The 19,409-nt window shown below is 36.8% G+C and overlaps 1 protein-coding gene across 2 annotated transcripts in view; it reads right to left on the bottom strand.

The window, feature by feature from the left end:
• Nucleotides 1–1,674: 1,674 nt before the first annotated feature.
• LOC115433215 (actin filament-associated protein 1-like 1) overlaps nt 1,675–19,409 on the bottom strand; it is a 29,540-nt gene continuing 11,805 nt past the window's right edge. Inside the window, exons 3-19 of one of the 2 annotated variants that reach the window (XM_030154502.1) lie at nt 16,614–16,694; nt 16,304–16,389; nt 15,670–15,787; nt 15,492–15,581; nt 15,146–15,357; nt 13,003–13,182; nt 12,760–12,864; nt 9,868–9,970; nt 7,388–7,543; nt 5,828–6,042; nt 5,519–5,664; nt 5,262–5,343; nt 3,873–3,981; nt 3,133–3,300; nt 2,890–3,056; nt 2,578–2,703; nt 1,675–2,442 (exon numbers count right to left, since the gene is read on the bottom strand). In XM_030154502.1, the coding sequence (XP_030010362.1) occupies nt 2,416–2,442; nt 2,578–2,703; nt 2,890–3,056; nt 3,133–3,300; nt 3,873–3,981; nt 5,262–5,343; nt 5,519–5,664; nt 5,828–6,042; nt 7,388–7,543; nt 9,868–9,970; nt 12,760–12,864; nt 13,003–13,182; nt 15,146–15,357; nt 15,492–15,581; nt 15,670–15,787; nt 16,304–16,389; nt 16,614–16,694 (2,171 nt within the window). In that variant the 3' untranslated portion in view covers nt 1,675–2,415. The remainder of the gene's footprint in view (nt 2,443–2,577; nt 2,704–2,889; nt 3,057–3,132; nt 3,301–3,872; nt 3,982–5,261; nt 5,344–5,518; nt 5,665–5,827; nt 6,043–7,387; nt 7,544–9,867; nt 9,971–12,759; nt 12,865–13,002; nt 13,183–15,145; nt 15,358–15,491; nt 15,582–15,669; nt 15,788–16,303; nt 16,390–16,613; nt 16,695–19,409) is intronic. The other variant, XM_030154503.1, reaches the window with a different exon arrangement.

Here is a 19,409-nt window from a genome sequence, read left to right as displayed (position 1 = left end):
TTTTTGTATTGTTTTTATTGATGCTCAATCTAGCCCGTTACTGATTCATGTTTTGGCCTGTAAAATCTGAATAATACAGACTCCAAGCTGTTGAACTGTGTTCTTTCTTTTATTGCTAAAGTTACACTGATCTTGTACTGTAAACTGTAAGAAAGACACAGAGAGCAATAACTTCTGCTGCCTCTTTCTAGGATAAGTTTAATTTGTCTTTTATATTTTGTAGGTAAATGCCTATTGTGACATGACTGATGATTGTGTGGCCAAAAGATAAACATGTTTAGAAGTTACACTGAGCAAAAATATAAATGCAACACTTTCGTTTTTGCTCCCATTTTTAATAAGTTGAATTCAAAGAAGAATAGAAGAATGCACAAAATAAGACATTATTGTAATTAATTAATTATCATGATAAGAAGGTATTATAGCATTTATTGATCAGTATATTAGTAGTAAATATTTAAAGTGCATATAAATATATAGTTTATATTAAAAACAGTTGATTATGCAAATCTGATTGTGTGTGAGGTGACAAAAAAGTGTATGTGAATGGTTTGTATGGATGTTTTGTGTTAGTAAAAAATATATAGAAGAAAAGGTGTGTTAAAGCAAAGGAAGTGGATTTAATTTAATTATTAGTTTGTAAAAAGGGGTGGGAGCCAATAAGTTATACTTTTTCCCACTCCTTTTTGAGCACAGAAAAAAATTGTTTGACGATGTTGTATGGTTCTTGGTTTTCTGATGATTCTATGTGCTCAAAATAAAACTACAGTACTACTACTACTACTACTATTACTACTACTACTACTACTACTACTACTACTACTACAAAGATCATTTTAGAGTGGCCTTTTATTGTGGCCACCCTAAGGGACACCTGTGCAATAATCATGCTGTCTAATCTAAAGAAGTGCTCACTAACCCAGATTTAGATAGATAGATAGATAGATAGATAGATAGATAGATAGATAGATAGATAGATAGATAGATAGATAGATAGATAGATAGATAGATAGATAGATAGATAGATAGATAGATAGATAGATAGATAGATAGATAGATAGATAGATAGATAGATAGATAGATAGATAGATAGATAGAATGCCTTTATTTTCACTATACACATGTACAATAAGATTTAAAAAGCAGCTTTAGACAGATTTGTGAACAATATTTGACAGAAATGAGCCTTTTGTATACATAAAAAAGGCATAGCTCTTTGAGTTCAGCCCATGAAAAATGGGAGCAAAAACAAAAGTGTTGCGTTTACATTTTTGTTCAGTGTATGCCCATAAGGCTCTCTGTCCTGACCTTTAACTCTGCTCACAGCTGGAGTTATAATTCAGCACCACTAGATGGCGATTGTGGCTCAAAGAGGCAATCATTTATCACAGAAGTTCAACAAAAAAGAGTCAATGTTTGGAATGTGAGTTCATCAGTTCATCTGAAGCAAAAAGTATGAAACAGGGCTTTGGCTCAGGAGGTGGGGTGGGTTGTCCAATAACTGAAGGGTTGATAGTTCAAATCGTGCTCTGTCCTAGTCATATGCTGTTGTATTCTTGGGCAAGACACCCACCTTACCTCCAGACTCACTCTGAAATCCATTACCATTAAATACCCTTTGTGACAACTTGTTTGTGGGATGAGCAGGAAAAGGTATCACACAAGCATCTGTCCTCACATGATAAAAGCAGTTTAATTTATGTAATTACAAAATACAACAGGATAAAGTGCAAAAGTCAACAATGAAAAAATACACATATAGTTACAAACAGTGGATTCAATCAACATGTTTTCCTTAACAGCTTCACATTGCAGTAATAAACATTTAATACATTGCCTTAGACAGTGTCATACTTCATGTGCTTTCCTAATGTTTTAAATTCACAAAATGTGGGATACTTCACTCATGAGACCAATAATAACCATTTAATATAATAATTCTTTAGTTCTTAAATCTTAAACTTTACATTGACAAGTAGTTGAGTTCATAAAGAGTTTTTTTTTCCTCCGTCAATGGGTTTAGGTCACATGTTCAGATGACAAAGCAACTCTAAACTGTCCCTTTGCTGTGAAATAATCACACGTTCACTTTCTTCAGCCCTCTCCAAATGTAAACACATGCAAACACATTTAATTTTTATAGCGATCCACATTAATACCGCACTGGTACATCAGTCTGACGTATTTACAGTGGGCAGCACCAAGTCGCCTCTACTTGCAGATTCCTCTTTTTTTCTTTTGGGAAAGAGGAGGAAACAAAATGTCTCAGTCTGTCCTCCTCCTCTTCCTCCTCCTCCTTCATCTCCTCAGTGTCAGTTTTTCTTTATCCTCCCGTTTCTCCTTGTACACATCCTCCTGTCAAAGCCGAGTCTTGTTTCGCTGTGAATCCATCTGTTGATCTGTCTGATGTTCAGTCTAGGTCCCCTTTTTTGACTCCCACTCCTGAAACCATGAGATGGTGCAAAGTGAAGACAACATTTTGTTCTTTTGATGTCAAACTGTTGCAATTCTGTGAGTGGTAAGATTTTATTTTTAAACCAAAAAGTATGAAAACTTGGTCATTATTTGACACTGTACCTTTGCTTTCTGCATAACATTGCCTTTTGAGGAGGTGTAAAGAGACGGTGGTCGCTTTCGAAGCTCAGATGCTGAGTTGACCGGTACTGTCTCATTGTAAACCTTTTCAACCTTACTGCCTTGTGCCTGTATAAACAAACACACAATAACTAAAAAACTGAAACCCCTAGATCTTCTTTTGTGATAAAATCCCATTAGTTACTGTACATGCAAGTCAGTGGCTGGTGCTGGCTACTGTCATGACAATATTTATATAAGACAGTTTCAATGTGTGATGTAAAACAGACATACAGTAAGTCTGTAGCTGCCTACCTTGGCACTGATCTTTGTGTCAGTGGGCGGGCCTAAAGCTCCTCTAGCCAATGATTTCTTAAGGTTTTCTTTGACTTCAGTCAGTCTGAGCTCCAGCTCCACCCTTTCCTCCTCCTTCTGTTTACACAGCGTCTCCAGCTCGGCTAACCGCTGTTCCACACCGTGACCTGCAAACACACATACTCATAGTCAGTATGGTGCACAAAGCTGAAGTCTAAAACGTATGTATGATTAGACTCTGACCAGTGATACTCTTCATCCCTTCCTTGATCTCCCTCTTCTCTCTGCGGAGGGAGATGAGAGTATTTCTGAGCTCCTCCTTTTGCTTTTCCAGTTCCTCTTTCTGTCTGAGGTACCGCCTGGCATCCTCCTCTGCGCGCGTCTTCCCATAACGTGCATAATGATTTACATCTAATAACAAAAAAGCAAAATACTAATTAACAGCAAGTGATAATTACCCCGTCCCCCAAAGAGAAGACAAGGGGTATTGTTTTTGGTTTGGTTTGTTTCTTTGTTTGTTAACACTTTAGCAGCAAAACCATTTCTTCAGTTCATACCAAATTAGGTTTATATATTGCCAGTGACCCAGAATAGATCTGATTACATTTTGGGAACAGTAGGTCAAAGTTCAAATTTTTTATGAATTTTTAAAATCTTTTTTTTTTTTTTTCCCATTTACTTATAATGAGCGAAATATCAAAATATCTGTAGCAAACAAAAACTATTGGTTGAATTCATACCAAATTGGGTTTATAGATTGCCAGTGACCTGGAAAAGATGTGGTTACATTTTGGGAAAAGTAGGTCAAAGTTCAAATTTTTTATGAATTTTCAAAATCTTTTTTCTTCTCCCATTTTCTTATAATGGGCAAAATTTCAGACCTCTGTAATAACATCAATTTTGTTTCAGTTCACTTCAAACTTGGGGTGTTTTCCTGGCACCACTTGTTTTGTTTTGTTTCACCTTTATGGGTGCAGACTTACTGGATGCATGTCTCTTTACAGCAGCCTGTTGCTCAGTTTTTTCGGAGTCCCTGCTGGAGAAGGAGGCGTGGCGTCTCACCTGACCCGCTCTGCTGTCAACATTACTATCCTACAGGAAAATAAAGCAACAAAAACAAGAAACATCCTCATTTTATCTGCTTGCATCTATGTATTTTTCACCGACTGCAAAGTTGAGGCACTTCAACATTCAACTTTATGCATATTTATACTTCTACTGCACTACATTTCACACATTGTACTCTTTATTCCACTATATCTGTCTGAAAGTTTTAGTTTAGATACTTATAGATTTCAGTTTCTCATCCTTTCCAGTGTAGTCTCTCAAAATTAGTTTCAATGTTAAAACTAAAAGATCATGTGTTTCTGTTAAGGGTTACATGTTAAATACAAAATATCTTGGATTAACTGGAAAATGCTGCAAACAGGCCTGTTTATCTGTTTTTCATGAGCACTCAATGTCTTATAAATCTCATATAATTTTATAAAATGACAATCTGATAAAGTACTATTTTATATTCCAACAGTATATACAGTATATACAACTCTTAATTTCATTGTACATATGTATAATGACAATAAAGGCATTCTATTCTATTCTATTCTATTCTATTCTATTCTATTCTATTCTATTCTATTCTATTCTATTCTATTTTATTTAAAGTAGTTTAAATGAGTGCTACATTAAACATGTACAGCAGTAAAATGCAACATACACATTAACAACAATAGCAAAATACAGGCAGACACACACAGACCATTTTACTGATGACACTACACATTTGTACTTATTTGTAAAGTTTTGACTTTTTTGGGTTAAAAGTACTTCTACTACTGAATATACTGATGTTCAAAGATGTGTAAAACTGAAGCTACATAGACAAAATGGTTACATAATATTTTTATTCTCTATCTCTTTGTGAGCCAAAGTTTTGGAAAAATTATCAGACCACCCTTGTTTTCTTCAATTTCTTGTTCATTTTAATGACTGGTACATTTGTTAAGATAAATATAATGATAACAACAAAAACAGCTCAAAAGAGTTTAATTTCAGAGCTGATATCTAGCCATTTTCCATGGTTTTCTTCATAATAACCAAAATCACTTCAGTTCTTACATCAATAACTATAGCACTGTACTGACAAAAACAGTGCTTTTAGGCATTCCATGTTTTCTTTTCTGTCTGTTTTAGTCACATGATACACACAGGAGTTAGTACTTGATTGCATAACCATTGTTTTTGATGACTTTTGATGGTCTAATAATTTTTTCTGCGACTGTATATTTAACATTTGAAACATATAGGAGGAATAAAGCATGAGTGATGAATTCACAGTAGAGCTATTTGTCATCGGGCAGATGTTTCCTCACCTCAACACTTTCATAGACTTCGTCATATGTTCTGGAGTCTGTGGAGGCACTGCTGGAAGAAGTAGCAGCGTTAGTGGCCCATCTGAGAATAGGAGAAAATTAAGACAAATCAAAAAACAGAAAGGCGAAGACAGAAAAAGAGGATTACATGACTTGATAAAAAAAAAAACAAAAAAAACAAGAACTAATAAATGATGATAAATGGAAAACTGGGTATAAATATGGGCACAGACACACACACATAGGGAGTGACTCACAGGAAGGAGTGTCTGGCAGCGTGCCGTATGTCAGTGAGTGTGTCCACGTCGATGTAGTCGTAATGCAGCTCTTCAGGGAGCGTCGCACTCCCTGTCTCTGCAAACAACACACCCAGCCAGCGGCCAAGATCCTCTGAGCAGCTGGCCTGACAGAAAAACACACAAACCCACACACGTTATAACTACTGGCTTTTTCAGAAGAATGTAGGTGTGTAACTCAGCACATGTGAACCATCTAAAAACAAGGCATTCTTCAGGACATTTTCTCCAATTGTTGAGTGCGATTTTTTCGATGCCACAGTGTCGTACCTCTAGGGAGGCCAGTTCATTGCCAGCCTGCAGGATGCGGAAGGAGAACGGGTGCTTTGGACCGAGTCCTCCCGGCACCACCTCTGCTCCTTTGAGTGGCACCACGATGACCGGAGGCCGCTGGTCTCCAGGGTCCTTCTGCAGGTACAGGCTGCCACCTCGTACCACACACCAGCGCTCCTTCCAAGAGCCGCTCAGACACACACTGAGGTAACCTACGGGGAAAACAGGTGGGATGTGGAGGAAGTTTAATGTCTACATCAGCCTCCTTATATTTTTAGTTAGTGGACCTACAAGCAGGAGTTGTGATGTGACATATTTTGGTGCAAGTTGGAACCACATACTGTTAGCCTCATTGCATAAAAAGCACCGGACCTTGGGGGACTGAGACGTCGCTGCAGCCGCCCCCCTACCATATGGAACTCACTCCCACAAAACATCAAAAACTCAGACTCAATACAAAACTTCAAATCATTACTCAAAACTCACCTGTTCAAACTTGCATTTTCTTGAGCCTCTTTTTTTTTTCTCTGTTCTTTTTGTTTTGTTTGTGAAGCGTCTTTGAGTGTCCAAAAAAGCGCTATATAAGTGTGATGTATTATTATTACTATTATAAAGTCTTTTTTTTTTCAGGACATAGCAAATATTGCAAAACGAAGCAGCAGTGTTAGGAGAGTAAAGTTAAGCAGATTTCACAATTTGGCCAAAAATATGACTTAAGCAATGGGATGTTTTGCTTTTATTTGCAGTAGTTTAGAGAGGTAGAGAGCAATGACATGTAGCAAGGCATCTGGGCTGAGAATCAAACCCATTTTGCTTCAGTAAGACCTAGAACCATGTTTGATGTGCTCTACCTGATCCACCGGGGAACAATGAAAGCTTTCACAAATAACTACAAAAAAAAATCTCCTTTTGAAACCAGAAAACATGCTGTGTCTCTGTAACCATGTTTGCATAAAAGCTGCAAAAAAGAATTCTAATTTTTATCATTTCCATAAACATGTTTGGAACAAAGAAACAAGGCTGCATTTTCAGACGGTCATGATATGGGATACTTAACTCAGAGACATTAGAAGAAGGAGAGCATTCTCCTCCTGCTATCTGGTAAGATCAGTCAGCTGATCAGTCACATGAGACAAATGTTCACTGCTTCAGAGTTTAGTGAGAACTGCTGTTTCCATTTACTTCTCCAACTAAAGAAAGTATCCTTAATGTTCGGCTGAATTGGAGAAATTTTGGGGGTTTTTTTCCAGAAATTTTCCATTTCTTTTATCATTTGGCAATGTAAAAATACAAAATTCATATAACATATGATTGACGTTATGATGGAATCACACCTAATGTTACATTTTTTTTATTGAAGTCGACCAGATATGAGTTTAACTATTAATATCATATCAAACTCATTTTTGTCTCATATTACTAATAATTCAGTCCAACCTTGGCAAATAGACAAACCGCAAATCAGTCAATCAAATAATCAATCCACTCCCTCGAGAGTCAACCTACGAACTCAATAATAAATTAATCGAAAGCTACTTGATCAATTTGTGCTCTCACCACATCGTGGGTTGTCATGGTGACCAGCGGATGAGGGGGGCTCTCCCGGTAGGGGGGGTTTCCGTTTGGAGAAGGTGATGATCCGATTAATTTTCTTCCCTGCTGCTCGGCTCATGGACCCCGTCAGCTCTGAGAAGGCACCACGCTTCCCCCTGTCTGAAAACAAACGCACCCTGGTCAGACGGTGCTGGGGTTCATAATGCACCACAGAGACAAGACGGCATTCATTTACACCTCCTGTGTATCTCAGACAAAAGACACTACTAGCTCATTATTAGTGTATGATAAAATTTTAAAAAATAAACAACCAGAATTAGAATTAGAAGAGAGAGGAAAGAGAAGGAAAATCCCTCAACATCTATGAAGTCATTACTTTTCGATTTAATTATAGCTGCTGTTTTCTCTCTTCCTTTTATTCAAACACATTAATTCTAGAGTGAGTTTCGCATGTTCCTATTGAATGTACCAGGTGCTACAGCGCTCGGCCCAGTCTACTTCCTGTGATGTCAATGGGAGACAATCACAGGAAGACGACAGGAAGGATGTCATATCTGCTTGCGCCTCACTTCCTGTCTCTCCCTCTCTCTTATATCCCAGTAAACAGGTTGGAACAACACTGAAACAACATGACTGTGTTTGACCTAAATTCTGTTATGAGATCACAGATCTGCTGGTTTATCCTTCCTGATTTTGTGGATATGCAAACAAGAATAGTGAATGTGCTTTTGATCATGCTCTTTAGAGGGTCTGTTGGTGTGTGAGTCTGTGTCTGTCTGCATTTGTCTTACCTCATAAAGACCCAAGTAACTGCCATCGACCAAAAACATCCACTGATCTAAACTGTTTAATAGCTGTTGATCCACTAATCCTATCAATACATGTAAATAATTGGTGTAAAATACAGTTTGTCATCTTTTCATGGTCATCAGATATGATCCATTTGGACGTTCAGAGGCTCCATAGTGAACATGGAAACACCGTCAACTTCTACAACATTGATTCACCAGTAAAACCCATGGAGTTGGATCAATGATAGTGGATGGAGACACTTGTTTTTATATTTAATTAATGATGTATTTTGATGAAGAAGTAACTTTTTCTTAATTACCTCCACCATGTGTAATGGCAGAGGTTATGTTTTCATCAGGGTTTCTCTGTCCATCTGTTAGCAAGATAACTCAAAAAGTTATGGACGGATTTGGATGAAAATTTCAGGAAATGTTGATAGTGGCACAAGGAACAAATGATTAAATTTTGGTGGTGATCGGGGGGACAGGGGGGGCACTGATCTGCCTTGGTGAAGGTCTGCGCTCTCTCCTCTCTGTTTGATATAATAACCTTTGAATTTTCTCTGAACTTTTATGAACATTAACAGGATCAGTAAATTAAATATAGGGAAAACATATGATTTATACCGAAAAATGCAAAATACAGAGGGTAATATTATAATAAATGGTGAAAAATTACTTTAAAAAAGGTGAAATAGAGAGAAAAAATCCTTTTTGAACTGCCACAAAAGTAACACCTGGTCTTTATTTGTTAATTACTTTGAACTGAAAACACACAAGTCTAACTAGCCTCATACTAAATCTATTCATAAACACTAATGACTGATGTGTTCAGTAAAGTCCAGTATTTTTATTTTCAGTAATAAGATAACAATAGTATTAATTGTGTGGATATAAATTAATATTTGTTATACTTTAAAGGCTCAATATGGATGATTTGTGCTTAAGGTTGTCTTTTATTGACTTTATGTATAATCACTTTTATTGTTACCTCTGCCAAGGAACAGCAGAGGTTATGTTTTCATTGGGGTTTGTCTGTCTGTTAGCAAGATAACTCAAAAAGTTATGGAGGGATTTGGATGACATTTTCAGGAAATGTTGATACAGGCACAAGGAACGAATGATTAAATTTTGGTGGTGATGGGGGGGTTGTTTGTTTGTCTGTCTGTTAGCAAGATAACTGAAAAAGTGAAGGAAGGATTTTGATGAAATTTTCAGGAAATTTTGATACTGGCACAAGGAACAAAAGATAAAATTTTGGTGGTGATTGAGGGAGGGGGGTCTGCCTTGGCGGAGGTCTGCACTCTCTGATTGCTTTTCTAGTTTTTATTCATTCTTTTATGTGTTTTATTTGTTTTTATGTCTGTGTATAGCACTTTGGCCAACTGTGTTGTTTTTAACTTGACTTGACTTGAAGTGCTCACATGAAGTTTTGCTTCTGTAACTCCATTATTAAGCAAAACACTGTCCCTGTTGTCCATATTCAAAACAGCAACAATAAACTGATTTATCTGTAAAGGATTTGTCAGCATTTCCACAAAAATCTCTCTGTGCCTCTCTCCTGGACTTACAACAGTGTGTATAACTAGTTATGTTTGCTTTGAAATTGAGTCAGCTTACATCGAAAACCAACCAGCTCGCACCACAACACAGACTCCAACACAAACTTCACACCTATAAGGTCAAACCTACGCAGTGAGTCGGTGGTGTCCCGTCCCAGCGCCGGTACAGTGGGCTGACTGTCACCTATTGGACCGCTGTCGGAGTCAGATGCCTGTTTGTCAGACTGAAGCACCTGGAGATGGAAATGTAAGAAAAAGGCGATTAAACACACACCTCGTCAAATATAAGCACATTATAAAATTAAGTGGCATCGAGTTGTGATGTTTCATATTGTAACCGACTGAAAAGCCTCTGCTTCACCCTCCTTTTCTGAGTGTGAAGGAGAATATATTCTAACAGGGATAAACTAAAAGGATCTTTCTAGAGTTGGTGTTAGGTTTTGCCCATTTTGAGCTACAATACAAACAAAAAGTTAAGGCTATTTGATTTGATTTTTGCCATTTGTAAATAAAAATGTCTGGTTCTTAAAAAAATGTGTTTCAATTCAATTCACACACAAAAAAGTAAAAAGCGCTGTGCAAGCATCCCAACTGAAAAAAATAGCCCAAAAATTAAAAATATCTTTAACTGTTTGTTTGTAGTGTACTTTAGAAACATGACAAACTCTGTAAAATGGACCCACTCCTTCTGTAGGCGCAAACTATTCATTATAAGGTAACAGAAACACAACAATTCTTATTTCCAGGTGATTATACACTAATTAAAACATAATTATACATTTTATATTCCATTCTGCAAATATACCACTTAAATCCTACAGTCTAACTTGCTTTAACACATATTTTTTTCTGTGGTGTTTCTTGAGACTCTTCTGACACAGTGGTGTGAATGTTGCATTAGTGTTGTGCCACAGTGTATTCAGTTCATTGGCTCAGGCTGTGCTGTGAGTTTTTGAGGGTGCCAGCTCAGAAAACTGCACCTCACTCACTGCTTGTAAACTGGGAGCCAAAGGAACAGTTGTGTCATGCGTGGGCTGAAAGAGGTGATGTCAGGGAATGAAGATGGAAGGAAACACACACTGGCACATGAAGAAAGAGGTATCAGAGTGGATATGTGCAGAAAAATGGCTAAAGTTAAATACAGATGCAGGAAAAGGCAACTGAAAAAAAACCTCAAAACAATCATATATTCAGTCTTGGAGAGTTACTACATTTATACTAATCAAATAATACAATTAAAAATGGATTATATCTGAATGTATTGAAAAACAAAAAGGCAAGAAAGGATCAAATGAATCATCAAATGATAAAAAAAAAGTCAGAAGTAGAAAGATATAACAGTCAGAAACATGAACAGACACAGAAACATAATACTTTTTTTTTTTTTTTAATTGTAATAATTTAACAGTTTTCTATTAATATTTTTCTTTTTCCTTTGCCAGTTGTTCAGCCAAACTTAAAGATATTTATTGTCATATGATCAACATGGTTAGCATCCCATTATGTACTATGAGAACTGAACATGAGAACTAACAGATACTCAAAATCTTTTATTCCTTCAGCTATCACACTTTTAAACTCTGACAGCCGCCATTTTAGTCATTTTAGTCATTTTAGTCATTTTACCTGAGATTTTTTTTTTAATGTTAGCAGAACCAATAGCATCTTTTAGTCTGCATTGGTATTTATTGATTATTTATTGCTGATTATTTAAATGCATTTATTTATAGTTGCTTTCAATGACCTTGTATTTGTGCACTGATTTATTTATGTTTGTCACATTGCACTTTGGATGTGGGCTGATGTCTGTGGTAAACTGCAAATGAATTGCCCGTACGGGATAAATAAAGTTTTCTGAATCTGAATCTGAATCTAAATGTACTGTGGTTTTAAACTCAGGATATCTGCAATGTTGAGGAAGCCAAATTTATGACTTTTTAATACATTTTTCAAGGCATCTTTGATCAAATGTAAGACCTTACATTCATATAAATAACAGTACAACAGGCTATAACTCATAGTAATTACCTTGAACCAGTCTTGACCATATTTCAGTCCAGCTAACGTTACCTTTCCATTTTCTCCGTGACTAATGTTTCTGCCACTGATGTTCAAGCTACTAAAGTAACCCCTCCACCCATGAATGATTGCTGGTGGCTCCGCCCATTCCCATTTCTGTTATGATAAAATGCTCAAACCCACTCATAAATATCTTTCACAAATTCTTCACAAGGATTTCCAAAGCAAATATAGCAATATCATTTATTGTGTGTGTGGAATTTTTAAGACCTTTGAATGACAGATTTAAGGATTAACAATCAATTTTCTGGATAATAAAGGCCTTAATTCAACATAATCAAATGTAAGAGACTTTTTATCGACTTTTTATCAATCCGTGAACACCCTGTAAAATTGAGTCTTTTCTGTGATATCCTGACGAAGACTGTGCAATCAAAACACATTAATGATGGCATCTCTATGGGTAATAAAGGACTTTAGAGTTAATTCGACTTGTTTCTGCTTTTCCTACTTACTTTTTGAACACTGATGATTATTTTTCACATATTCTGCCCCAGTCTTTGATGAGCACCTGATTTCTTTAACATTTTATGTTCGTTTTAGGTACCTACTTCCAATTTTTTTCATCTGAATATATTATTTTTTCAAGACCTTGCATGTATAATGTAACACTGATTCCGTTGCTTTTCATCTTGTTGTTGCGCAGATTGAATCAGCCATGTTTCCAGACAATGTGGGTCAGTAAAATATCTGAGTGCAACAACATCAAGGGTAGGACGACTTAAAAGAAGCTGTCTCTGTGTCTAGACAGGCCCCATTCTTTTGGCAAGAATCAAATTTGACATTTTGAGTGTTGTTTTTTTTGGGTCTCTTGTTAGAAGCTGCACTGCCTGTCATCTGCTGATCAAATGAATTGCCCATTTCTTAAAAAAATTATCAAAGTATTTGCATTTTTACAGTGTAACTACTAGCATGTAGCTTTTACTTTATACTATGCACATACTTCTGCACAGACCTTGTCGAGCTCCAGTTTTCTCTGAATAATGGGTGAAGTGGATCCGTTCAGGGCTTCAGTGTTGCTGCACTGGCTGCCAACATCCTGCACCACCTGGACACAAAAATCATAAGCTTTTAGAGACACCCACGTGGGTCCACCCTCAGCTTTATTTCCCATGTCCCCCCCCCCCCCCCACCACCGCACTTGTCTGTTTCATCCCCAGTACTTTGAAGCGGTGAATTAATGTACCTTGAGCCATCTCTGGGCTTGTTCTTTACTCTGAACAGCTAAGACCAAAGCTTCCCCTCCAGGCAAAGAGAAGCGCAACTCGTGTCTCTTTTTACGACCTTCCTTAGGGACGTAAATGACGTTGCAGAGATTCAGCGGGAGTTCTGTCTGAGGTGTGCTCTCTTTGATACTCTTATAGCACTGTAGGGAGAAACACAGACAGTGAGGTTACATTAAGCATTAAACATTAAATAAGTATTTCTAGGAGGAAATAACTGCCATCCTGACTGTCAATTAACCAACAAAATATATCCGATAAAGAATAAACTTTTAGGAGTGCCTTTCTAGTAATAATCCCTTCTTTATTGTCTAAAATTAAATAAAAATGTAATGTATCCTATTAGCTCATTCTTCTCATCAATAATGTGTCAATCCTTAAAGACTTAGTATTATTTTAGTGGAAAATTCCAAATGAATTTTTCTCTGCATTTAGTCCTTCCTGTGAAGTGTTTTTTTGCTATTAATTATAACATCATCACCTGCATTTTACATTTTTGACTGAAAAATAGGAATTTACTGTGAATGTGATAGTGAATTGCCCCATGGAGATCAATTAAGTTCATCTGTTTGTGTATTTATATCTGTTCATCTGTATTTACTGATCAAGTAGATGCTCATAAAAGAGTAAATTCAAAGGTTATTTTATCAAACAACACAATGTATTATTAACGTAACATAATTATAAGTGTCTACATCCACTGTCATTTGTCAAACTCTATGGGTTTTAGTATCGAATCAATGATGCAGGAGATGACAGTGTTTCCATGTTCACTATGGAGTCTCTGATCGTCCAAATGGGTCATATCAGACGATGATGAAGAGCACATTACCTGAATTATTTAAATAAATCAATAGGATTGTTGGTTCAAAAGTTATTAAACATTTTAGATCAGTAGATATTGTTACCTACGAGCCAGTACACAGCCTTAGATCCTCGGGCAGAGGGCTCCTGGCTGTTCCAAAGTCGAGGCTTAAATCTAAGGGTGACCGGGCCTTTTCCATCAGGGCCCCTCGACTTTGGAAAGGCCTGCCCGAGGAGATAAGGCTTGCGGAATCAGTGGCATCTTTTAAATCACTTCTTAAAACACACTTTTATAGACTTGCTTTCATGTGATGTTTGTCCCTTTTAATTTTAATTTTCTTTTTTTTTTAATTTGAATCTTATCCTGTTTGATTGTTGGTTTATAGTCTCATGCATGATGTTGTTTTATCTCACTCCTTTATTTTTGCATTGATTTGACAGCATCATGTTACGTTACCCTGCCCTCTTTATTCCGATTCATTTAATTTATTCGAAGTGTCATGTTTCTGCATTGTTGTACACATTTCTCCTATTGTGTTGCATCTGTTTTAGTGTTTTTACTTACATCTTGTATCCTGCTGTTGTGCCCTTTACTTGTCTGTCAAAAGCACTTTGTAAATTTTGTTTTTAAAAGGTGCTATATAAATAAAGCTATTATTATTATTATTATTATTAGTATTATTATCATTATTATTATTATTATTATTATTATTATTATTATCATCATTATTATTATTATTATTATTATTATTATTATTATTATTATTATTATTATTATTATTATTATTATTATATTGTTTCTTAGTATGTCCTACTGGCTCAAGATCAGGCTCTTTTTCAGAGCTTTGTTGCATCCTTCAAACTATTCATTCATTCATTTTCTGAACCAGCTTTATCCTCACTAGGGTCAGAGGGGTTCCTGGAGCCTATCCCAGCTACTTATGGACGAAGGCGGGGTACACCCTGGACATGTCGCCAGTTCATCACAGAGCTAACATATAGAGACAAACAATCACTCTCACATTGACACCTATGAGCAATTTAGATTAACCGATTAACCTATCAGTGCATGTCTTTGGATGGTGGGATGAAGCCGTAGTACCCGGAGAGAACCCACGTGGGAGAACATGCCAACTCCACACAGAAAGGTCCCACACCCATCGAACCCAGGACCCTTCTTGATGTGAGGCACGAGTGCTATCCACTGCACCACCGTGTCGCTCCATCAAACTAGTTTATTGCAAATAAACAACACCAGACTGACAATTAATTAGTTTAAAGCCCACAAACATTTCTATTCACCTGCAGTTTATTATCACGGACAACAACCAGCTGTTTAGCCCACTGGCCAAAGCGTTTCTTGCGCAGGAGGAAGGCACAGATACGACAGTCTCTAACCGGTCCTTCTGAGCTCTCCTCGGTTGTCCACCTCTGGGGCTGGTCCCTCCCTTTGGCCTCATCGTCCTCCTCTTCGTAAGACTCGTAAGAACTGCTCAAAGCATCTGAGTCATTGTCTGAACCAAAAAAAAACAAAAAACACTGATGATCAGTTTAGAAGACATTTCCTGATTCCATTCCCTCATTCTTTCCAGATATTCTTTGACAGTGGTTATGAAGCATGAATCAGATGAGGACACCACAGACTCACAGGAGTTTTTGGGAGGTCCATTAATCCTAGTGATGGGGTAGTTATTGTCTGCGTCCTCATAGTAGGCATCCTCAACAGAGTTCCTGGAAGCTACAACAGAGAAAAGATGATTTAAGTAACAAATTTGACAAGTATTTACAATTATTTATGCATCTGTGTGTTTGTGTACAGAACTGACTGTGCATATTGGTGGTGAAGTACTGAGGGTTGGATCCAGGATCTAGAGGAACGGCCTCTTCGTAGTAGTCATCAGGCAGTGGTGTAGTTGGCAGCGGAGGCGGGGTGTCGGTTGGAGTCTGGCAAACAGTACACAAAGTAGTTAATATAAAGGCCCTATAAAGACTAATGTAGATACTTTACACAACAAACATCTTACTCTACATTTTAGCTTCTCATCACACACATAGTGGTTTTTCATCACTTTAATGGAGAAAATTTTTCTGAAGATTTTAAAAACTAAAATGTCAGCCCACAATGAACACACGAACATTATTGCTGTGCGAAATAAGCATGTGCTTGAAATGACAATATTAGATAAATTAATTTCTTTCCCATTATAAACATTGGCATAACAATGCGATATTGTTAAAAGCAAAAACATAAAAAGCATAAAACATTATGAATGATTCTGAGTGCTTATGACCATGATTATACGGCACAGTAGGCTGATTACAGATGCATTATAAGTATGGTCATAATGTGTTATAATGGAATTAGATATGAGCTTCATGAAAAGTATCCATTTAGAAAAGTATTTGTATTAATGTGGAGGACAAATGTGTACAAATGTGTCCATGCCTCAGAAAACTTACAGATTTATTAGGATGAGTCTTCTCCTCTTCCTCTTTATAGTCTTTCTGCTCCACTGGGGATGCACTGAGCATGTGCAAATCACAGTCTGGTGGAATAAGCACAGGGTTAATGTGTTTTAAAGGTGCTAAAACAATGGTGGCCCTGGAAGTCACACTAAGATTATCTAACAGAATTTAAAGTTTCTGTAATTTAAGTGCTGTATTATTTTCTTTCTAGTGTTTTCCTGTCCTTAAAATAAATACATCTCACATGTGCCTATAATTTCCTAATAACCCGTGTAAACTGTTAAATATTTGATGATGTACTCACCAAAGTCCTCAAACAGAGACTCAACAAAGCTTGTCCCGTTGCCATAGAGACAGCTGTTCATGTAGACGTCTGAACCATTGACTGTGGAAAAGACAAATTAGGAGTAAAAATAGGATCAGATTTAGGGTTAAGACCGGGGCTTAGACTCCAGCCTCTAGAGTGAGGATTATCAGAGTCTATAGACATGCTGCAAATAGGCAAGCGACGGTTGTAAATTAGCATCAATATTAAACTGTGACTATGTATTTCCTAGACCTTTTAAGTTTTTTAGTTGCATTAGACAACTTGTAAGAGTGTGAAAAGAGCAAAAAGTATTTAAGATGTGAAGTGGCGTTTGCTAGAAGTCAAACCTTGTTGATTTTTAGGATGTATTCATACCAAAAACATGATAAAAACTGCAGTGGATTATACCAAGTCACAGTGTAAATGATCTGAAACGTGCGCAAACATTGGGTTTTGTTGCCACACTTGCTGTTGTGACTTGGTGTTTTCCTATTCTCCTTTCATTGACCTCCTCTCATTATCCTCTTTAAACTTCACATTTCATTATCCGCTTACATTAATCCTTTTATCCTCTCTGACATGTTGGATTGTCTGAGATAAACAACACTCTACTGTAAAGACCCCAATAAGATTTCATGTCATACACACTGTGGTTTCTTGTGTGTTTCTTCTGTTTTTGTTATGTCCTTTGCGCATCGACGCAAAGCCACAGAGGTCATACAGTCAGTGCATCGACTTTTGACAACAAAGTTTCTCCACTTTCATGGGATTTCTTTGGCTGAACATTTCAGAAATTCACATGCACATGGATATTTATAAGTGAAGTATAGTATAAGTATAAGAGAATAGCAGTTTTATTTATAATTTCACCTCACATAATCCTATAATTTACATTGTCTGTGCGCAACTGTAATTAAGACCTCCTTATGTTGTGGTGCTGTTAAAGGGTGCATAGTACGACGATGTGGTGTCAGACTTAACATGATAAACAAAGCCGCTGTCTGAAAACTCTATTCACACACAGTGATGTTAAAATAAAAACAAGCCGCTCTGGCAAAAGTAATTTATTGCTTTGTGTTCAGTGTTCAGATCTGGAAGTAGAAACAAAAGCACAGAAACATCACACTATTCAGACTCAGTGAAGTACCAGCTGCAATAAAACACATGAAGCTTAGCTGACCAAACACTAGTTGGGGAAAAGAGACTTGGTCGATCATCAAACATTATCATTTACACAGCCAGTTATTATTTATTTTCATACATTGGTGGTGTTGGATCATTTTGAGAGGGTAAAGGATGACCCCAAGAAGGTGACATGCAAACTTTAAAAGCATTCACCTGAAGATGAGTGATAAAGCAGAATATTCTCCCATTCTGCAGCCTCAAACATGGAAAAACATCTGAAATGTGTACAGTAGGTAACACCACGATTGTGACTCTGAACTGCTGTTTTGAGGCCAGTAGTTTGTGATTTGGCTGTTGTCATGTTAGTCTTTTGGACAAACAATTGACCATATTTGGACAAAAGAGGTAGAACGCAAGAGGTCATGCTACATGCTTACTTGCTGACTGTGTAAAGTAGTAAACATCAGAAAGCAATAATTAAAAAAGAGCAAGTTAAGTCATTTTACAGTCTCGTTTGTGGAACCTATTAACCACAACAGGGTTTCCGCTACATGTACATGATTAAAATAAAAGCCACAATGCCTTCAGAATTATGATTTTTTTCTCAGATGTTACAGATGTAAATTATATTGTATGAGTGGCTCCATATAAAGATAAAGTCTATATTTGCACAGAACGAGGTAGAATGGGTGAGCTAATGCTAGATGCTAACTTGCTGACTGTATAAAGTAGTAAACGTCAGAAAGCATTAATTAACAAAGAGCAAGTTAAGTCATTTTACAGTCTCATTTGTGGAACCTATTAACCACAACAGGGTTTCCGTTACATGTAAATATAAAAATAAAAGCCATAACGCTGTCAGAATTATGATTTTTTTTTCAGATATTACAGATGTAAATTATATTGTATGAGTGGATCCATATAAACATAAAGTCTATATTTGTGCACATTTACTGACCATTATAAAAGTGTGAAATTGTACTCATGAAATATCCATGCTCTGCAAATAACTTCATTTTGAAAAACGAACTCTGGAGACTCAATTTCCTGTCCGGCTCTACTGCGGCTCGCTCAAGAGTGGCCCCAAAGAGGCGACAGAGCGGAGTAAATGGAGAGAGAAAAGGGTGACAGAAATGATAATGTGCCTAAGCAAAAATAAGTTTAATGAATATTTTGCTGAAGCCTGTGAAAACGACCCTAATGTTAACGTCAATGTTAATAATTTCAGGTGACGTTACAGTTATGTTTCGAAGAACAGAACGATGTCAGGTAGTTTTCTGTAATGACCCATTCTTGGTTGCATTTTCAGATGAGTAAGCCGACATTAAAATATTATGAAAGGAAGAGGAAGGAACCCAAGGGAGAGTCAGGTGATAGCAATAACAGAGAGGTTCAATGTTCTTTATTCATCATGACTTTATGTCTTCAAGTTCTAAGGAATAGAAGTGATATCGATGAGTACCATGGCAAGTGTAATATTTAAATGTTTCTAACATTAACTGCACGATATTAGTGAAGAATATAACACTTGTTGCCTGTTTACTAAACAGTCAGAAGTAGTGGAGGAGAGAAAAGCAGAGGGGTAGAGCAGGAGAGAGTAGCAGGGAAGAGGAGAGAGCAGGAGAAGAGAGGGCAAAGAAAAAAACTAAGCACAGGGAATTCCGTACA

This window comes from Sphaeramia orbicularis, chromosome 14, assembly GCF_902148855.1.
Source record: "Sphaeramia orbicularis chromosome 14, fSphaOr1.1, whole genome shotgun sequence".
Classification (NCBI taxonomy): domain Eukaryota; kingdom Metazoa; phylum Chordata; class Actinopteri; order Kurtiformes; family Apogonidae; genus Sphaeramia; species Sphaeramia orbicularis.
The sequence above is the reverse complement of the archived record's forward strand: the minus strand, read 5'-3'. Positions and strand labels throughout refer to the sequence as shown.